This window comes from Schistocerca americana, chromosome 2, assembly GCF_021461395.2.
Source record: "Schistocerca americana isolate TAMUIC-IGC-003095 chromosome 2, iqSchAmer2.1, whole genome shotgun sequence".
Taxonomy (NCBI): domain Eukaryota; kingdom Metazoa; phylum Arthropoda; class Insecta; order Orthoptera; family Acrididae; genus Schistocerca; species Schistocerca americana.
In genome coordinates, this window is record NC_060120.1 from 2,798,090 (window position 1) to 2,820,482 (window position 22,393).

The window sequence follows — 22,393 nt, forward strand, 5'->3', positions numbered from 1 at the left end:
CGTTCTTGAAACACTGATACGTATGTTCGTCTCAGTAGTGTGGACTACTTTGTGGGTAAACTAGCTACCAGTACTACAGAGTTTTCTTTAATCGAATTTCTTGATTTGGGGCATTGCTAGTATTTATTACACATTGATGAGCAGCTAGGCTGACAAGAATCTGTAATAACACTTAGGCAACAAACTTTCAGTTCGATGTAAACAAAACTCTTTACCAAAGCGAAAATAAACACGTGCAAAAATATATAATTTACAGATGCTAGCAGTGTTTCCAACATATACGATGTTCTCCAAACACAATCATTGGAAACGGTTTTGCGAAATACTAATGTTTTTCTATCGTTTGAATAATGGCGTCATGACAGCATTCACGACTGACTCAAAAATTTAGTATATAGCTGCCATTTTTCATTTTAAACCCACTAAAGTATACATCTGTGTAAGCAGGAAAGATTACAGAATTTAAGAACGTACTGAAAATAATAAAATGGTTTTCAGTCATTCAGAATAAGTATCCTGTGTCATTATGGAATTAGCACTACAGAATCACTGAGGGTACCAGACACCCTACGAAATATCATGCATTTCAAAAGTGGCAGAAAGCATATTGGCTTCCAAGAGATCTACTTTTAAGCCGACGGTTTAGAATAAAATGTAATAATTCTATTTAACATATTTTACGAAAATTAGATACCGTCTCATACAGGAAAATAGGTGCTAGTGAATGAGTGGTGAAAATTTGTCTCAGGAGCCCCTTTTGCCTTCCCGTATCACAACTTGGTCGAAGGATACTGATGTCTAGCGTTAAATTTACAATCACCTGTGGCCGTAAGAGTGGAAGAGAAATGAATACTTACTTTTATATTGCTCATAATGTCTGTAGAACTCGCTGATTGTGCAGAATTATAACGATACGATGAAAAGAAATGCACAACATTCAACAATGTCACAAATTCCTTCAAGAAAATGATTTATTGGGTAGTAACTGGTTTCAGCCCTATGCCTGTTTTAAGACAGCGACATACATTATTGTGCATAATACATATTTTTCCTTGTAGAAAGAAAACTTTTTCTCTTAATGTAGCACGGAGGGCTGAATACATTTTGCGCGGCATGTCAACTCAGAGCGAGACTCTGTCGCCTAGCTGAACGCTGGCCATTAAAATTGCAACGCCAGGAACAACTGAACAGACTGTCCGTACATCATCTGCTAAAGCTTGCTTCTAGCTGTTCAAAAAGAAGCTCCCACTGATTTTGTGCGGGCTGTCTGTTCATTGTCAAGTTGCCTACCTACGGCCTAGAAAGCCAAAAGCCGGTTCGCAACACAATATACCATTGAAGGCTTGTATTCAAAGAATATTAAGTATGTAGCACATGGGCCATATGAACATATGCATGTTATATATAGTCTCTTCTTGTACTTTTATTTATTCTGTTTGGCACGAAAACCGATGTGGAGGTAGATGTCGATCATAACAGTGGTTAATGCTTCTCTGCAAGAACAACTACTGTTGTGCAGTTTCCCTCATGCAACATTTTTACGACTATTGATTCGTCATTGGACAGCGAAATTAAAGCGCAAGTGCCAAAAAAGAAACAGAAGTTGAAAAGTAAGTTCGAGAGTGAATGGTGTAAAGTTTACTCGTGGCTTCGAAAAGGTGAAGATGAGCATGATACTCACTATATCGTGTGTCTCTCATATTTTATTGATTCTCATGGAGGCGAAAATGACTTTAAAAAACACACAAGCACTGTAACACACAGAACTTCTCCTCGACAGTCGGCCTCGAAAACGCAGATGAAAGTAAGTTAACTTTTTAGTTGGTTTAGAAAAGACTTTGCATCACTGACTGATATGATTAGTAAACTGCCGCATAATTTTACGATACAAATTCCGCTTTTGGTGAAGTCTCAGAATTAATTTGAGTTTTTAATAATACTAATGAACCTACTTTACTAGGCATGTAAAGCTTGTAGAAAAAAGCATTATTAAGCGGAATGGTTGTCGTATGACAACAATATACAGACCAGGGAATTACAACTGAACATTGTTAACTCTATGGAAGGCTGTTAAGAGTCAAATAATGAAGTACTTTGGACCATCAAGGAGAGACAGAAAGATGTAATGAGTGGTGCTATCAGACGCCTGAAATCAGCAGCCAAGATCAGGCGACATTTAAGAATCTTGATGACACTGTTTCTGTTTTCTTGCTCAGGCTGTTGTAATACTGGCCGATGGAATCTATTTGCTACTGTGTGGAATAATTATCTAAATGATACCGAGATAAAGAATCGTGTTAAATAGTCAGATTATGTTATCTGAGAATTTATGAAAAAGGTAGAGTGCCCACTCACGATCCCAATATTTCATACTGCAGGAATCTTGTGGATCTGATTTCGATGTAATCTGCAGAAAGAAACTGCCAACGAGGACAATGCAGCGAAGACTGATGGATTCCAATAAACGTATGATAGATTTCAGTAATTGATACAAGGAGACGTACCATAAACATAGACGTCAAAGAGGGAAATAAGGAACTACAGAAGATATCCTAAATCAGTTATTGTTGTTGACAAGTAGGTGCTGACCGTGTAAAAAGTCAAGTAAATAATAGTGACCAAAATTGAGAACAAATTCTGACTGAAGAATAAAATCACAAATGAACCAAGAGTCCTGTCTCCCTTGACTGTTTGACGCATGTGAATATGCATCAAGGACGTATCACACCTTCTCCTTTAGATGGTTTCTTCTCGGTAATGGCAGTTAAAAGAGTCTAAGAACGTGAAAAGGACTCAGAAGTTGAAAAGGAGTGAAACAGGCTTGTAGGCCGCTCCCCGTGTTATTTAATCTGTATACTCACCATGCGGTGAAGGATACCTAGGGGAAATGGGGAAATCTAGAGAGGAACTGAAGAATAGAGAGGAGAAATTAAAACTTTGAGGTTTGCCGGTGGCGTTGTAGTTCTGTCAGAGACCAGCGGACTTGAAAGAGAAGTTGAACGGTATACATATGTCTTTAACCCATCATCTTCCAGTGATCTATTTTTAGACTCTATTGGTTTTTATTTTATTACTAATAATGGGACAATTTATATAGAATTCCAGATATTACATTATAAACCTACATGACTGACGGTAATTGTTGCAAATTTTTTATTAGTGAACACACAAACAATGGGATTTTTCTTGTATTTTAAAATGAGCCGACAATTTCCACAAATGCTTAGATCACTTGGTGGAAACAGTATCGTCTGGTGACACAGCTGTAATAAAAGTCATTCACTGATAGCATTCAGATCTGGTAGTGGAGTTGGTGAATGAAATTTTCTTTATTTAGTGTAGCACTATAGAACAGAGAAAATGTAAGCACACTGTGATGTAGTGTTTAAAGGCATTACAATGAATGAAGTTTTAGACATTATAAATAACGACAGTTTTGAAGGACTGATTGAGGGAAACAGTGAAAATGTTGATGTGGTTATTGTTCATCCGTATGATGATGCTTTGAAAGATAAACCTGAGGCAGATGATGGTGCAACAGGTACTGTGAATGTTCTGGATATTCCTGGATCAGTGAAAGTTCATTTTCAAAGTACTGAAAATATGGGTTTGGGACTGTGGATAATGAAGTAATGGGTGCAGGGGATTGAGTAAACTCAAGAAAACAGAAGAAACTGATGACTTACAGTAAAATGAAGCCAATACACACAAATCCTAAAAACGACGTTTCAGCTGATGCATTTCTAGATGAAATGAAAAGCAATGTAAGGTATCTTACTCCATTTGAAGTCGGAGAAAATACCTTGAATTTCAACAATCCATTTAACTACATCGTGAGAGAATCAGTGCTATATTAACAAGCAGACAAACTCCCAGATCATTATTCGCATGCATGTTTATTAATTATTTTAAGCATATTTAAATACTTCACTTCTCTGATGTACAACCAGTCATAGATACTTTAATAGGAAATTGGTTAGTATTATTTACATAATATGGTAGAATGTGGCTTGGGAAATTGTCTCGTTCCATATCCTGTGGTATGTTTACAACATGGATCACCAGGACACGAAATAAATATATAAAATATCGAAAATAATAGAGACCAATTCTAACAGCACTAACATGAAAAGAAAGCTACCAGTACAAAAATATGCATGTAAATTACCTGATTATTACATGTTAATAGGGAGATGTACTAAAAGGGAAATGTTTCTGTTTACCCCATTCTTCTATACTTCCTCACCGAGCGAGGTGGCGCAGTGGTAGCACACTGGACTCGCATTCGGGAGGACGACGGTTCAATCCCGCATCCGGCCGTCCTGATTTATGTTTTCCGTGATTTTCCTAAGCCGCACCGGGCAAATGCCGGGATGGTTCCTTTGAAAGAGCACGACCGACTTCCTTTCCCATCCTTCCCTAATCCAATGAGACCGATGACATCGCTGTTTGGTCTCTTCCTCCAAACAACCAACCAACTATACTTCCTCCAATAAATATTTTCCATAACGTCTATGAAGGTAAAGTTCAAGATAAGCAGGGTTGTACACAGGGACACCGACTACCTTTCTTCCTGAGTACTGAAAATGATTCACATAGCTACACCGTTACACCGTGAACCCTCTGTCACACACCGTGCAGAAACTACAATGAAGCTGTAGAAAATAAGGACCTCTATTTATACCATTTGTGCTAATGAATTCAAATTCTCTTTTCAGCAACTGGAATAAAGAGATAGCAAAGGCCAAAAAGGATGCTACTTACAAACCAAGTCTTCTCAAGGCCCTTATAAAGACATTTGGTCAGCAGTACGGCCTCTTGGGGATATTTGTTGCAGTGAACATTGTAATTGTGAAGTAAGTACCATTTACACTTCTTATCTCTTCACTAAACATAAAAATTCATGTTTAGTTACACAAAAAAATTATGATTAAAACAAATTTTGGTTGTTCAATTTTCTTGTAACTCATGATGCTAATACAAACCAGATTTCATGCCTGGTAGTCTTTTCATTACATATTCAAAGGCCTAAAAATATTGTCAGAAATATTTCCACTTTTAATCAAACCCACTGAAAAAAAGCTGCAATATGTACAAATAATTTAAGAGAAGCCCAAAGCGGTATTAAATTTTTTTTTATAGTAGTCAGTGAACATAAGCGAACAGATAAACTACAGGAGTCTGCTCTTCAAGCTTTATACAGCACAGAACATTACACATAGGTAGTTTTTGCTCTCATTGTATGCTGGCAACAGGAATCTGCTTCACCAACTCTTCTTATAATCATCAACTTTGTTAATGCAGTCAGTACACTGAACATCTTATAAATGAAACATAGGAAGGTCAGAAATCAGTCTGTCAATTTTAACTCACATTTCCAGTTGTTTCCCTTAGTAACAAATGGCTAGTATCAATATTTCTTCCCCAACAAGGCTCCAATTTCTTTCCATATACGTGTCAAATTGAGCAAGGAAACCATGGGAACCCTAAGACACCATCATCCACATATAAAATGCATACACAGACTAGTGGTATGATAAATACACCTTATTATGCTCAGCCACAAAAATACGTATGTGTAGACATTAATGAGCTACAGAGAAAAGGAAGCAGCAAAGAAAATGAGAAGTTAAAGACACACTGTACTTGTCACATATCAATTAGCCAATTGGGTCATTCTCACACTGCCCCCTCCCCAGGTAAGGTAAGCTTGTGTGTGGACAGCTGGTAGGAGATAGCAGGGTAGTAGTGCGAGATCTTGGTTCCCCTGTTGTCATTGTGGTGCCATCAAAAGTTGGTGGAAAAGCCCAGGGGGGGGGGGGGGGGGTTAACGTGCTTGATGGAGGCATTGGTCTCATGTAGTTGTTCGAGTGCAATCTGAAGGACGTGTCATGAAACCAGTGAACCAACCATAGGTGGTACAAATGTGATGCACCGTTGTGTGTGTGTGGTGACACTGCTGCTGTGTGAGAAACACTGTTTGTTGCACTGGTGAGTTGTCTTAAGCATCCATAATGTTTTACAAGCTGTTTATAGTTCCCATTCCATTTACATCAGAGTAGCTTCTAATACACTGTTCTCCATAATTATGTAACTTGTTAGTTCGACACGACTTTCATAATAGTTAACCATATTACGAAGATTGTGTGCAAAGTTGTGATGTTAGGGCTCCCAGTAGCATCGATCATTGTTTGAAATAGAAATACTTAAGTTGTCCCCCTGTGAGTGGTGTGTGTCTTCGAACAATCATTTACACTAGGAATAGTGCAACTATTGATGGAATGTATCAGTTGGACATTCTGTAAATGTACAGTCAAAGTGGTCTTCATGAGGGAACCAGTGGCCAAAGTAGGTTGAGCAATATCAGTTATCATGGAAGTCCACTTGTAGCTATTGGTGAGACCAACATCGAACACCAAAGTCTTGTGACCATAAATGCATATTATGGAATTAACTGCTGGTAAGGGGACCATACTGGTTTGTTTGGCTTCCAGGTAGTACATGGGTAGCGGCATGCAGGTCTGCAATCCTGTGTTACTAAAAACATTAAGCCAGAAAACTGGATGGTGATGAAGAGCTTCTGTGATGTAGTGGAGTGTCATGCTGGATGTGACAATGTTGTCATACTGCAGCTGTCAGCTCAGTGAGCAGTATTATGACGGTTGTGTATCATACAACATCAATGGGTACTTTGTGGTAGGGGTTGTAGATCAATGTCATTCTGTGCTCCACCTAAAACAGATCACATTATGGTGTCTGGGTGCGAACACGGTTTCGTGCACTTTTTAGTTTTATAGCCACAACATCTCTGAAACCAGCAAATAACCACCCAAATTAGCTTGTAACTGCATGGTGCGGAATGGCATGGTGTATACGTGTGCTTTTTGCAGCCGCAGTCTGTAGCTGCAATGTTTCTATCTGCTTAACCAGCTTCTCAGTGTTGGCTCTGAGAGTTCAGAAGTACTTGGGTATCCTCAAAGGTTGTCAGGTGAAGGCAGCATCACAGCAAAACAATGATGCATCAGACTCATCCAGAGTGGGTCGGCAGTCTTTGGTAGGAACAGGAGTTGTCATGGTGGCCACTGTGTTGTGCAAGCCAAGCTATGTGTGTGCTCTGTTGGCAATTTGGCGCAACTTCCATAATAGCTGTCATTTGAGGGCAATTAACATTAGCTGTATCTGAGTTGAGAGTTGTTGTAATATGTAGTAGCAAAATGTCCCAAATAGTATCAATTACTCCATGAAATGTCACCTGAACTCCAGAGGTTTCTTGTCACCTAGCCTCTCATACAGGATTTGCACGTACCTTTGATCTGAGAAGAAATGGCTCGTTGACCGAGGTCACTGATCGCTAAAGTGATCTCTTCAAAATTGTCTCAGATGTGCTGCTGGCTGAAAATGTTCTCCATGATTGAAAAACATATTTATGATTGATTTGGTGCAAATGGAGGGGCCCACATTTGCAAACATAATTTGGAATGACTGTTAGAGCTGACAGGCAGAAGTCTGTTGCTTTCAAAAGTGGTGTCAGCATGGGAGAAAGGACCAGGAGCATATTCACGCTGGGATTACTGTCACTTGACACTACTGTATGGCTGTGCAAAGCATTGTTCTGTGGTTGCACACTGTATCTGGTGGCACAACAAATGGAGTTGTTACCATGATATTCCTAGTTGGATCAATATGTGTCACAGAATCCAGTAGTTGAAGTACAGGATCTGGGCATTAGGTATGGTAGCCATGACTGTAAGTATCTGTGAAAATTGTGGCAGAAAATCTATCCACAAGAACACAATTTCTTCTCCCAGTCTCAAATTAGATTTGGACATTATAAACTGTAGATAAAATGCATACATGGACTAGTGGTGTGATAATTACACAGCTACAAAAATTCAAGTGTGTAGACATTAATGAGTTATGGAAAACAGGAAGCAACAAAGACACATTGCACTTGTCAGATATCAATTAGCGATTGTGTCACTCCCATAAGTCTATAGTCTTAATTAGTTACTGCACTATCTCACTGAGTGAACACTGGAACAAGTTTGAATTGCACGAGGATGAATCATTTGAAAAGTTTGCTTTTGGATGCCACACTATTGTTGAGGATACTAAGCTGCAACTGAATGCTGGAATGGGTAACATGATGTTTCCTCTGACACATCTAATTGCAGTCCTAATTTAGATTATGCTTGAGGAAGTCTTCATGTATGCATATAATAACACAACATTCAGCAGTTGAAAATCATGTGATTACTGTAGTTGAGTTAACCCTTTAAGCACCAAAGATTTCTGCCTGAAACCACCATTTTATTAATTTTATTTTGAAGTCCCAGTGTCTTTTGCATAAAATCACCAGCCTTATTGCAAGGCAGAGACATCTAGTCGCACACTGAGATAGTTAGTGATCATCCAATGCAAACCAAATGGGATAAAGCCTACAGAAAATCTTTACATCATACACCTGCTGGATGTGTAATGCATATTCTGGCGTCACACATCATGCAGTGTGATGCATGCAGCAAGAATACGCACTACACCTCCGGCATGTTTATGATGTTAAGATTTACTGTAAGCCTGATCCTGTTTGGTTTGCATTAGAGTGTACCACTTGCCATAATAAGGACACTGTTGGGTATTTTTAATGTCATGACAAGGGGCATTTATTTACCTGCTGGAATATTTTATGCACAATACGCCATGTACCCATCACTATCAAATATCAGCCACTCTGAAGGTGCCTAAATAAAGGTGAAACACGTCATTGGGAAATAATAAAAAATGTTAACACTGCAATGTGGTCTGTTTGTTTCTTTACATCATACATACTGGTTGCTGTCATGAACTGGAAATCGTTCTGCAAGTTTCAAAAACTTTTGTTAACTGAAGAATCTAGGAATTTACTATGGCTCTGCTGCCTCCCCGAAGTTTTACTTCCATAGATACTGTGAAGGCTCCCTTGTGGACTGTGAAGACAAAATTATACTAACGGCAGCATGTACAGAGGCTTTCAAGCAGTCTTTCTAACCATACCCTATAAGAAAATAGAACAAGAAAAACCCTAATATGTGGTACAATCAGAAGCACCCACTGCAATGCACTTTACAGTAGTTTGCATGGTACGGATGTAAAAGAGGTTGTATATATTTGTATGTCTCAGTGCCTGGTAAGTAAATACTCCTATTCTGAATCAAATGATTTAGTGTGTGTGTTATAGGGGCTGGTGAAATTTTGTATGACAGAAATAATGGTGATATTCATTGTATGTTAGTGTAGATCTTAGCTTTAATTGATTATTGTCATTTAATGTTCATTTGACAAGTAACACATTTTCTCTCAAAATTGTAAGAAGTTGCTCCTTGTTTCACTTGCTTGTATTTTGCAAAAATGTAGCTCCTGCTGTACTGAAATCAAATTGTACTGTTTACACAGCACTTCCAGGCCAATACTTCTAGGTCTCCTCTTGCAGTATTTCACACCTGATACAACAGTCACGGAGGAGGCAGCTCTCTGGTATGGAGGAGGGCTAATCGTCATATTGTTTCTGTGTCTCTTCATGAGTCATCACAGTGGCTTCATTGCACAGCAAATAGGGATGCGTATCCGTGTAGCTATTTGTTCACTTATCTACAGGAAGGTGAGTTTGTTTCGCTATGCACTCTCTTCTCTACATCTCCCTCCTATTCCCAATTCCTCCCTCTGGTTCTCTTGATCTCTTACTTTATTCTGCTGGAGTGTATTTATAAGCAGACATAGTCATTAAAAGAAAAAAATGGTGCCCAATTATTGAATAATTTCATAAGGTTATATCTTCACTAGCACTGAATATAAGTTCTTCATCTTACCACAATATCAGGCAGTTTGAAGTTTTTAAACTGATGCATTTAATCCAAGCCTTATGTATGCAACAGATGTCGAAGTGGTAGCCTCACTCTCTAGCCCTTTTTAGAAGGTCTGGTGAATAATTTCTGAACAATGCATTTCTTTAATTTGTTTGACATTAGTGTCACTTGTAAATCATGTGCTTAACAAATTATCGAGGAATCTAACATATCATATGTCTGCTTGTGTCTGTCTGTGTATGTGCGGATGGATATGTATGTGTGTGCGAGTGTATACCTGTCCTTTTTTTCCCCTAAGGTAAGTCTTTCCGCTCCCAGGATTGGAATGACTCCTTACCCTCTCCCTTAAAACCCACATCCTTTTGTCTTTCCCTCTCCTTCCCTCTTTCCTGATGAGGCAACAGTTTGTTGCGAAAGCTTGAATTTCGTGTGTATGTTTGTGTGTCTATCGACCTGCCAGCACTTTAGTTCGGTAAGTCACATCATCTGTGTTTTTAGATATATTTTTCCCACGTGGAATGTTTCCCTCTATTTTTTATATATATATATATATATATATATATATATATATATATATATATATATATATATATATATAGAGAGAGAGAGAGAGAGAGAGAGAGAGAGAGAGAGAGAGAGAGAGAGAGTCACACACACATTCATGCTAAGACATCTCTCATACACATGACCACTGTCTGGCAACACCAGTGCTCTTAAAGATGTGACAAATATAAGCACTTCTATGACCTGTTATGCCAAAAGTTGGCCTAAATATGTCCTATTACAAAAAAGGTGTAAGTAAGACTTAATATGCATAAAAAATACATTTTTCTACATTACAATACCTAGATCACACATAAAATGTTGCAAAACCCATGCTCAAGCTTAGGAGGAAAATCTGACTTGTTATTAAAATCCAGATCCTAATTATTACAAATTTGTTATTAGTATTCCTACTTTTTTAAAGTTCTGATGAAAATTGCATATTTGCAGAAACATAAATGTTACAAAAAGTTTTACAATATTGAATTAATGTTTGACACTGGTTACATTCTCAAACCATTTCTCTTTTTGTGCAAAATCTTATTAAGTATTAACTTTAAACAATTCCTTTTTGAAATATGCAAATTGTTGTTAAATTGCAGGGTTCAATATTTAGCTCACATTATTTGATCTAACGAGATCTCTTATAAACTATAGTATAGATTACTGCATTAATTATGGATTATTTTACAGTTTTAATAATTGGTCTCACTTTACACAGTATATGTTTAAGGCTTTCTATTTGATAATTTTTCTATATTATCATGTTACATACATGAGTTATTATTTTACTGCAATTGAAATTATTTTTTTACTAGATTGGAGATGTACAGCAGTATCCCAAATGATACAGCTTTACTATCTTGTTAATAAAATAGTGTAGCAAACATTAATACTCAGAGGTCATTTAGTTATTCCCAGTAGTGTTAGATAATGAATAATAAATAAGAAAGAAACACATACAGTTTTAAAGATACAATAACATAATACACAATACCATACATCCAGTGGTACACCAAAAACCATGTATTGCATACTCCTGTACAACATCTAACACTGTTACATTACAAAATGTACAACCAAAGATGAGATCCTATTTGGTTACATGGCAGCATTGTCAGACACTGCCGTGTTACAAAACAGAATCTACATACTATATGCATATCTCACCAGATGACCCGAATTAGGTGATAATATAAACAAATATCCTTAACGTTCCTCTTTGACATAGTTGTAAGTAATGTATTCAAGTTACATTCAGTGTTGGTGAAAACACAGCCTTATGAAATTGTGTATTGTAAATGTTATTTAATTTTTTTTAGGAAAATACTGACTGATTTATACAGAGAAATTGACTGAAATAATTTCTTAGTGTTCTTTCATGTATTATTACTTTAACATTGTTACCTTACTGTTCCTTAAGACTTTCTATCTGGTTAAAACATATTGCTCATATTTATAATATTTTACAGACAATTCGTTTGAGTAAAGCAACGGCAGGACAAACAGCCACAGGAAAGATGATAAATCTTCTTTCAAATGATGTTAATCGGTTTGATTTTGTAACATTTTTCCTTCACTACTTCTGGATAACTCCATTAGAGACAGTTGTGGCAACATATTTCATATGGAAAGCAGTTGGATGGGCAGCTATTATAGGAGTTGCTGGAATTTTTCTTCAGACGATGCCTGTTCAGAGTAAGTGTTACTTTTTCTGGTAGATCTTCCTTAGATGCTGTTGTTCATATTTTAGCCATGGAACAATATGTAATCAGTCTCCTACTTTATGTATGATGACTTACATTTAACAATAAACTTCTGATGCCATCCTAAAAGACACAAAGATGCCACTTCCACATTTTGTACCATGAGACTACTTTCTGAAATGTTAAATGAGACTCTAGATATTTGTATACTTCTGTACTTAAGTGAACATTTTTCTGAAAAATGCTATTTTACTGTCACACCCTTCACCATCTGGATCCTCCCCTTCATCACCAGCTTTTCTGCATTGTGCAGACGGGAGTTTTCCTTTCTGCTCCCCATTTTTCCCCTCCTCTCCCTCCCCAGCAGCCTCTCAATGCTACACCTGTCAGTCCTGTCCAGCCAACTCTTAGACACCGCATGCTCCACCAGGCAGCACCAATTCCTCTTCAACCACCCGTACCCTGCTGTCCCTCTCCCTTGAGTTCCCACTCCAGATTGTTGCTTCCGTTTAACATGTTTCTGTTGCAGCCTGGCCAGAGTGGCTGGAGGTAGGGCCATGTGCTTCTGAGATGTGCTCACTTGTATGAATGTTGTGAGTTTCTCTTTCCCTCTCTTTCTTTCTTTTCCTTCCTGAAGAAGGCTTTGTCTGGAATCTAGTGTGTACTAGTCTTTGCATTGTGCCTGTCTGCAGCTTAACATGTCATTTTTATGGTATCAATCTATCTTTTATGAAAATTTTGAAAGGATGATGCAATTGAATGGATAAAAAATCTACTCATGAAGTGGCAGCAGGAGAATACATATACAAAAGTATTTAAATCTGCAAGCTTTCAGTCTATTAGTTCTAGAATACCTTGCATAGTCCTCTTTGAAAAACAATATTTTTGCACTTGTGTCACAATAAACTGTGTGTATTCACTGATGTCCTTCATCATTGCCAAGCCTCACATTTCTCACAAACAACAGTGCAGTATGCAGTGTATGTGTCTAACACTAGCATCAAAAACAATCACTGTACAGAAAAGAGCCATACACAATGGCATATATGTGCATGTCAACCTGCTGTCGCACATAAAATGTCTTGTGGGTAATATAGTTGCATTTTAAAAGTGAATTACAGAATTTCCCATTGGGCAATTCCTTATTTACTTATGAGTTTTCTCACACAGACGCTTTAAATTAACATAAGCTATAACATAAGTAATATTCCCTCTATTTTAATATGAAGTTTCATAAAGTAATTGGATAGGTAAAAAATCTACTCATCAAACGGTGGCAGGAGAACACACATAAAAAGGTATTTAAATCTGCAAGCTTTCAGAGCCAGTGACTCCTTCATCTAGCAGAAGGGTTGAAGGGGAAGGAAGAGGAGTGAAGGAAAAGGACTGGTGAGGTTTAGGAAATGGGGAGAGTTCGGAAAAATCACCAAGAACCTCAGATCAAGGGAAACTTACTGGATGGAATGGAATGAGAGGGAAATATTGATTGTGGGGGACTCATGTTTTTACATCTGAACAATCATTCTTTCCTTATAATTCTGTCTGGTAAGTTCCCCCTGACTCAGGGTTCTGGGTGACATTTCGGAACACTTCCCATTCCCTAAACCTCACCAGTCCTCTTCCTTCCCCTTCAACCATTCTGCCAGATGAAGGAGTCACTGGCTCTGAAAGCTTGCAGATTTAAATACCTTTTTATGTGTGTTCTCCTGCCACCATTTGATGAGTAGATTTTTTTACCTATCCAATTACTTTATGAAACTTCATATTAAAATAGAGGGAATATTACTTATGTTATAGCTTATGTTAATTTAAAGCATCTGTGTGAGAAAACTCATAAGCAAATAAGGAATTTCCCAATGGGAAATTCTGTAATTCACTTTTAAAATGCAACTATATTATCCACAAGACATTTTATGTGCGACAGCAGGTTGACATGCACATATATGCCATTGTGTATGGCTCTTTTCTGTACAGTGATTGTTTTTGATGCTAGTGTTAGACACATACACTGCACACTGCACTGTTGTTTGTGAGAAATGTGAGGCTTGGCAATGATGAAGGACATCAGTGAATACACACAGTTTATTGTGACACAAGTGCAAAAATATTGTTTTTCAAAGAGGACTATGCAAGGTATTCTAGAACTAATAGTCTTTAAAAATATGCTTCTGTTTTCTAAAAAATATATCTCTGTAAGAACAGTTTTCCAAAAACTAATTCTGTAGCTCATTAATAAATGTAAATACGCGTAATAAACTAATTCATTTCATTTTCAAATAACATACAGCTATAATTAAGCATACTGCCAAAAGTAGTTGAACTAACATACTTCATATATTTTTTGTGTGTGGTACTTTTGATTCAATTCAAGATCTCCCTGCAGTCTTAAAACATGAATGTTGCCAACTTCTTACATTTTGTTGTTTGAAAAGACTGCAGTTATAGGTTTGGAGTTCTGTGAAAAGTGAGGAATTTTACTCACTGGTGAAGTCTTTTCAAAATATAATAAAGGTATTATCTATCTCCATCAGAAGTGTAATCTGAGTTGCAGCATCAAACTGTTTCATGTATTAACAAGTTCCTTCTCATATGGCTGCACTGTATTGTGTCATTAATTTAAATTTGATCAGTCTTAAAATATCAGTGTTCCATCATTAGACGCCAACAGTAGACCTCTACACCTATGTCAAACAAATTGCCATTACTTGAACAAAACCAGAAGCAGGCACTAAAGATCAGGGAAACTAGAGTTTCAATATGGCGGCAAGTGTACACGTAACTTTAAACCGCTCTGCAGTTTTTGAGGACTTAATTTCAATCAAGTGTATTGTTTGTGACGAAACAGTGCTAAATGGAATTAGAATATGCGTGTTTAAACATAAATGGTGCCATACACACTGCTATGCTCAAGAAGATTTACATATACAGTGTAAATGTGACATAGAGTGTAACGGCCGCGAGATCGCGAGTGAAAAGTGCTATGCGGGAATAGAAGACAGCGTGCATGACGAACTTCAAAAAGAACTTGACATTATAAAAAAAAATATATAAAAACAATGGAAAATTTGGTACTAACCATACGGGAACTGTCTGAATCGTCAAGGCAACAAGATCTCATTAATGCTAGCCATAAAATTCGTAGGTCTGCACAACCAAATGTACAAAGTGTAAACAGTACGACTGTAACTAGAAATATGAACGAACTGATCACTCAAAAAGACACAAGTGAATTAAACGCAAGAAAAGAAAGTATTAATAGTGCATCTATGGATAAAAATATGAACAAACTATCCACACAAAAATATACAAGTGGATTAAACGGGGAAAAACACAAGGTAAATATTCGTAAAGAAAAAAAGTAAACAACCACGTTATGCATAAGCAAGGATACAAGCAACAGACATATATTTTTGCAGATAGCCATGGGAGAGGAGTTACGGAAATTATGAGAAGAAATCACCCAGACCTTAATGCAACAGGCATCATCAAACCAGGCGCGCCATTACGCGAAATTCTGAAAAACAGTGACAACATATTAACGACGGGTAACAGCTGCATCTTAATAGGAGGCGCAAATGATGTTTACTGTAATGAAACTTTGCGTGTAATGAGAATCCTAAAGGAAACAATCAAAAGGATGCCTCGAGTGCATTTCTACATTGTTAGTATCCCCAGGAGACACGATCTGATGGAAAACTCGTGTGTAAACATCGAGATTGTTACAGCAAACAGGCTATTTGAGAAAATATGTAGAGGTTTCCAGAATACGACTTTCGTAGAGATAAACAGTGTTCACAGAGAGCACTTCACAAGACATGGTCTCCACATGAACGTAAAAGGGAAAAAGGTTATTAGTGCCGAAATACTTAAATTTATTAATGAGTCATCTGTAATGGAAGTGTCTCCAATCCCAATTCCGCCAAAAAAAGAGTTGTCTGTAACAGTGGAACCATCATTATCTGCAGTAGAGCTACAACAAACACCAGTAGCAGCAGCAAAGGCTCAGATATTCTCAGCAGCAGTGTCAGATAAACCAATAGCAGCAGAATCACCACAATCATCAGCAGAGCTGCCGTCATCAACAACAGCGTCCAGAACAGCAGACCCCATAACACTACCTCAAGGCAATGAAAATGCATGTGAGGAAAACATACAAAGGTCATTAGCCGCAGCAGCTAACAAAGAAGGGCAGTCACCAAGTCGGGAAGCACAGGAGCCACCAGCAACAGCAACCACACAGTAGAGTTACCTGAGGCCTGGGAGATCAACAGCAGAAGCAGCTTCCAATCAAGACAGATGCCTGAGAACTAGGAGACCTGCTACACTAAGTGAGGATTTTTTATGGTACCGAGTAAGCAGAAAGAGAACATGGAAAAAGATGTAAGTAAAACTGTCCATCTTAAATACCAGTGTGACAATAGTGAGAGGAATATAAACACCGGACAAAGACACAATCCAGGTTTAATGACACAAACTGAAAAAAATCACTGCATAGTACCAGAAACAAAGGGAGCAAGTGAAGTGCTTAGTATATTACAGGAAGGGGAACTATTACATTTAAAGCCAACTGTTAGAATACTTCACCAAAATGTTCAATGCATAAACAATAAAACAGAGGAACTAGAGGTAATATTACAGGAGTATAGGCCAAACATTCTAGTAGTTACAGAACATGGACTAAAAGAAAATCACATAGGAATGTACAACTTGAAGAATTATGTGAAAGTAGCCAGTTTTTGCAGAACTTCCTATAAAGGTGGTGGGGTTGCCATTTTTTCTAACTATAAATCAACTAAAGCCATAAATATAACAAAATATGCTATAGTATTGAGCTTTGAAGCTACAGCACTGGAAACTAAAATTGCTGGGAATTTATGTTGTGTATTAGGTTTTTATCAATCACCAAATGGTATAATTAAAACCTTCTTTGAACAGCTGGAAGATATAATCCAACACCTCTCAAAAACATATGCTTATTTGATCATTATAGGAGATCTGAACATAGACACGAGTAAAAATACAGACAATATTCAGATTCAGATTCTTTATTAGTCATTCAGCATTGTTACATGCAATAGACTTCGTCAGTTCACTTAACCTATTAATTTTACAAAAAAAAAAATTACATACTAAGACCCTACAGGACTTATTGTGCATATACAATCTAAAAATAAAAATAGATAAACCAACCAGAGTAACAAAGCATAGTGAAACTATTATTGATCATGTAATAACAAATATTCCTACATGCTATTGTGACACACAGGTAATAAACTCCACATTAGCAGACCATTTTGCAATCATGATAGACATAAATATAAAGACTAGTGATTCAGTGCAGAAGATGTGGGAGATGAGAAGACAGAACTACCCAAATAACATAAATCTGCTAAAAAAGATGTTAGAGGCAGAAAACTGGGAAACAATATATGCAGCTAAAGATGCAAACACCAAATGGAACCAGTTTTATTCTTTATTCAATTATTATTATGATGTTACATGTCCTGTTAGTAAAAGGCTTGTCAAACAGCAACAAAAAAAGAAAAGCTGGGTGACTGGAGAAGTAATCCATGCCAGAGTGTATTATGACCTCTCCAAACAAAAAAATACTGAGGCCTACAACACACTGTATAAAATAAAAAAGAAAGAGTACTGTAGTTTTATCAGAGAAACTAAAGCATCATTCATCAGGATGTCTATAGATAAGGGAAAGAACTACTCAACAGGTTTATGGTCGTTCATTAATGGAGAGAGAGGAAAAGTAACAAATCGGGCAGAGGACATCTGCCCACTGATGAGTGGGAAAAGCAACGCAAACCCTCTAGAAGTAGCCAGTACTTTTAACAGATATTATATTACTGCAGCAGACGAATTAATAAGTCAAAATAAAACAAATGCAGTAAGTAAATTGTTAAACCCCCCACATACAAATCATACTATGGTTTTCATATCTACAACAGATGCAGAAGTGTCAAACATAATAAAAAAAACTTAAAATTAAACATTCATCTGGCTTGGATGGTGTCACATCACATCTCATAAAGGAATGCAGGGAATGTGTATTAAAACCATTGACACACATGCTGAATGCTGCGATAGAAGAAGGTATATTTCCAGATTCACTGAAAGTAAGTAAAGTGAAGCCAATATTTAAGAAAGGGAACAGGGATGAATTAGGAAATTACAGGCCAATATCATTGATCTCAACATTTGCTAAAATCTATGAAATGATAATGAAGAATAGAACTGTAAGTTTTACAACAAAGTACAGTATACTGCTTTCATCACAACATGGTTTCAGAGAAGGGAAGTCAACAAAATCAGGATCAACAGATATAATTGAGCACATTCTTAATTTACTTGACAGGCAACAAAAGACTTGTGGGATTTTCATGGACCTATCTAAGGCATTGGATTGTGTGAACCACTCAAAATTAATGATGAAATTATATCAGTATGGAATTAGAGGAAAATGCTATGACATACTTAAATCATACATTACAAATAGGAAACAATGCACAGAAATCAGACATACTAGTGGGGGAAATATAACAAACTACAGATCAGAATTACAAACAGTTAAACACGGTGTGCCACAAGGGTCTGCGCTTGGGCCAATACTATTTATACTCTACGTAAATGACTTTCCTAGCAACATAAATCAGAAACTTATAATGTATGCTGATGACACAACAATCATTTGCACAGCTGACACAAAGGAGGAGCTTGAGAAGGAAGCACTCCTGACTATTGAAAATGCAAATAAATATTTAACACAAAACAACCTGTTTATGAATCAGTCTAAAACAATGAATGTAGTATTTCAGACCAAGCATAGTGAAAATTATAATACAAATGTTAATATAAATGGAAAGACTATTAAAGAATTAACCAGCGCAAATTTTCTAGGTACTATAATAGACAAACATTTGGCTTGGGGGGAGCACATAGATGCACTGTGTAAAAAGATAAACAAACAGATCTTCATCATGCATATAACAGCTAAGACTGTGGATTATAAAGTCCTCAGATCAATGTATTATGGACTTGTCTTCCCACTTTTGTCTTCTTCAGTTCATATATGGGGAAATGCACAAGCTGGCTACCTAAAAAGAATATTCACAATTCAGAAAAGGGCAGTGAGATGCATTGCAAAAATACCACCAAGAGAGACCTGTAGGCAAGCTTTTGTACACTATAATATTATGACAGTATATTCACTGTACATATACCAAAGCATAATGGCGGTAAGGTTAAGTGAGAAACACCTCCTAAATAAAGATGTACACAAACACGGTACAAGAGGAAATGAAAATTACTACATGATAAACAGAAATCTAAAACTGTCTATGACTGCCCCAGAAGAAGCAGGCAAAAGGTTTTTTAATAAACTCCCCAAAATCATTAAAAAAGAAACAGGTCTAAAATGCTTTAAAAATCATTTGAAACTATATCTCACAGAGAAATGTATATACAGTTTGAGTGAATACTAAGATGGTGTTGAAATATATCATTACTGAAATGTACCTTTAAAAATTATCATTTCTGTATGTTGTTTGGATTTGTGTGTACATATAATGTGAAACATGTAAAACCTTTGTGTGATTATGGACTATTTCTGTTTAATTATTTGTTTCATTTATATATAATGAAATCAAATTTGATGTTAATAGGCTATTGTATGACACACCCAATACTCTCAGCTGGATTTTCAGCTGGAGTCCATGGGCAAAGAATAAATAAATAAATAAATCAGCTAAAATACGAGTGCATACTGAAAAATAATGCCACCGAATTTTGTATGAGAAAACTGTAAAAGTTTTTTTAAATGAAAAAAACGTTATTGACATTCTACATCTTTACACTATCAAAGTGGTGTCCTCAAAGATGTTCTTCAAGTTTTCTAAATGGATATAAATCAGATGGGATCGAGTCGGGACTGTATGAAGGATGACTGATAACAGCGAGCCCAAGGCATCAGATTGTTGCTGATGTTGCAGTGCTTTTATGTGGTCTGGCATTCTCATGCTACACGAGAAGGTGCTCTATGTGTGGATGATCTCATTTAATTTGGAACTTGATTACAGCATGCTGTTTCTCACACAGAGAAATAGATAAGTTACACACTGCAATTTGGAGCCCTCTAGTGACAGAGATGCAAAATGTAGACATGAAGAGTAAAAGTGTAGAATTCTAATAACATCTGTTTTACTTGAAATGTTTTAAAACTTATCAGATAAAAAATTCAGAAGCATTACTTTCCAGCATGCCCTTGTGTATAGGGCAATCTTGCACTGATATTGCAAACTACAACCTATTCATATTTTTTACCATTGTTAATACTTCCATGAAAGTAAAAAAATAACAGATACAGATGTGTTATGTACTCATTACAGTGAAACTTTCTTAGCCATTATTTATTTTTATTTTTATTTTTTTATTTTTTATTTTTTTTTTTTATTTTAGCTTACATAACACGGATGACTACAATGTATCGTTCAAAAATTGCTGTAAGAACTGATGACAGAGTTCGGCTAATGAATGAAATCATCACAGGAGTCCAAGTAATTAAAATGTATGCATGGGAAAAGCCATTTGAAAAAATGGTTGAAATTGCTCGAAGGTATGTCTTTATGCAACTACGCATCTTAAGAACTGTTTGTAATTGTCACAGTTGTAAATATCCTTGTATTTCATTAAGTACTGAGCAAGCCTAGTAGCACTTACTGCTTAGAAAAGCATCTACATGTAACAAGAATTTTCATGTATTATGTTCAAATGTTGTACACTGCAAAACAGTTAATCTATAAATTACATGTTAATCTGCAAGCTATTAAATTTAACAGGTTGTGGACTCTGGGTAGTTGGGTAGCAGAAATGACCGTTGTGTTGGTTGCAGGCAAATCATTAATAGTATTTATTAACAGAATTGTGGAGCATATGTGCTATGCATTCTCACTATCATGCAGATAAGAATGAATTGAACTTTCAGGTATCACTCCAGAGATATCACTAAACTCAATGTTAACTACACACTGTATTTGTATATGATAAGTTGTCACTTGGAGTGCATGAGACAACCCTCACATCCCCCTCCCCAGCAGTGGTAGGAAGGCCTGGCAATGGTGTTGGAACCTCTTGTTCCTCTTCACTTCCTGCGTGGGCATCACTACACATGCTGTGGCATGCTAGAAAGCAGAGCAGGACTGGACAATTTCTTTGACATGCCCTTCTGGCTAGCTGTTATTTTACTGGCTGTTCAGGAATTAAGAGGCTGATAATTTGCACATAAGTGGTATGACCAATCTTTCTTTCTGGCACTAAATGTATGGGGGATGCCCAAGGGCTGTCCAGGGGGCATATTATTCCTGCCTGTACTAATTCATCAATAGCAGCCTTAGTAGCTCACAACCTGTATGGAGCTAGCCAATGCACCTTTTGAAAGACTGGTGGGGACAATTACATCAGATGTAGTTGAGAGCTTGAGGAAGAAGCACAAGTTTTTGTTTTTTCGCTAAGTACCCTAATGTAAAATTGGCGAGAGGTAGAAATGGACCCTGCAGGGGTCTTGGATACTGTGACTGTTGAAGACCAGAGGTCATATATCCAGATTGAAACTTTATGCAGTAAAAAAGAAATCCACAGTGCATTAAGTGAAGTTTGTGGCGAGTTTACAGTGGACCACAGCACAGTTTCACTTTGGGTTAATTGTATTCTTGGTGGTTGTAAGACCATAGGTGATAATTCAAGACCTGGAAGGCCAAAAATATCAACAGATGCATGAAGTGTGAAGCTTGTGGCAGATGCTCATGAAGAAGATCACAGTGTGACTTGTGAGGAACACTCTGAAGACACAGGAATTCCCCCAACATCAGTATTCCATATTATGACAAATGGTCTGAAGAAGAGTAAAATTTCTACAAGATGGGTCCCACACTGTCTGACTGCTAAGAGAAGCAGAAATGCCTGGACATTGCAACTTTGCTCGAACAATGATTCAACCATGAAGGTCAAGAATTTTTGTGTTAAACAGTTGCTATTGATGAAATATGGATTAGAGACTTTGAACTGGAGTTGAAATCACAGTCCAGTGAGTGGAGAACTTCAGATTATCTACATAAAAAAATAAAAAAAATCAGTGCACTCAATCAAATCCAAAGCAGATGATGATTTTTGCTTATGATCACTAAGGAGTCATCATGAAAGACAGCATCCCATGTGGAACAGGTGTCACAGCTATTATCCTAACTTCATGCACAATCTGCAAAAAAATGTGCAAAGCCCAATCTCAGTTGCATAAGG

At 36.9% G+C, this 22,393-nt stretch overlaps 1 protein-coding gene across 2 annotated transcripts in view; it reads left to right on the forward strand.

Annotated features, from left to right (window-relative positions):
• LOC124594969 (probable multidrug resistance-associated protein lethal(2)03659) overlaps positions 1-22,393 on the forward strand; it is a 294,614-nt gene that overhangs the window by 147,879 nt on the left and 124,342 nt on the right. For both annotated transcript variants that reach the window (XM_047133490.1, XM_047133489.1), the window contains exons 3-6: positions 4,719-4,856; positions 9,433-9,637; positions 11,858-12,083; positions 20,558-20,714. In XM_047133490.1, the coding sequence (XP_046989446.1) occupies positions 4,719-4,856; positions 9,433-9,637; positions 11,858-12,083; positions 20,558-20,714 (726 nt within the window). The remainder of the gene's footprint in view (positions 1-4,718; positions 4,857-9,432; positions 9,638-11,857; positions 12,084-20,557; positions 20,715-22,393) is intronic.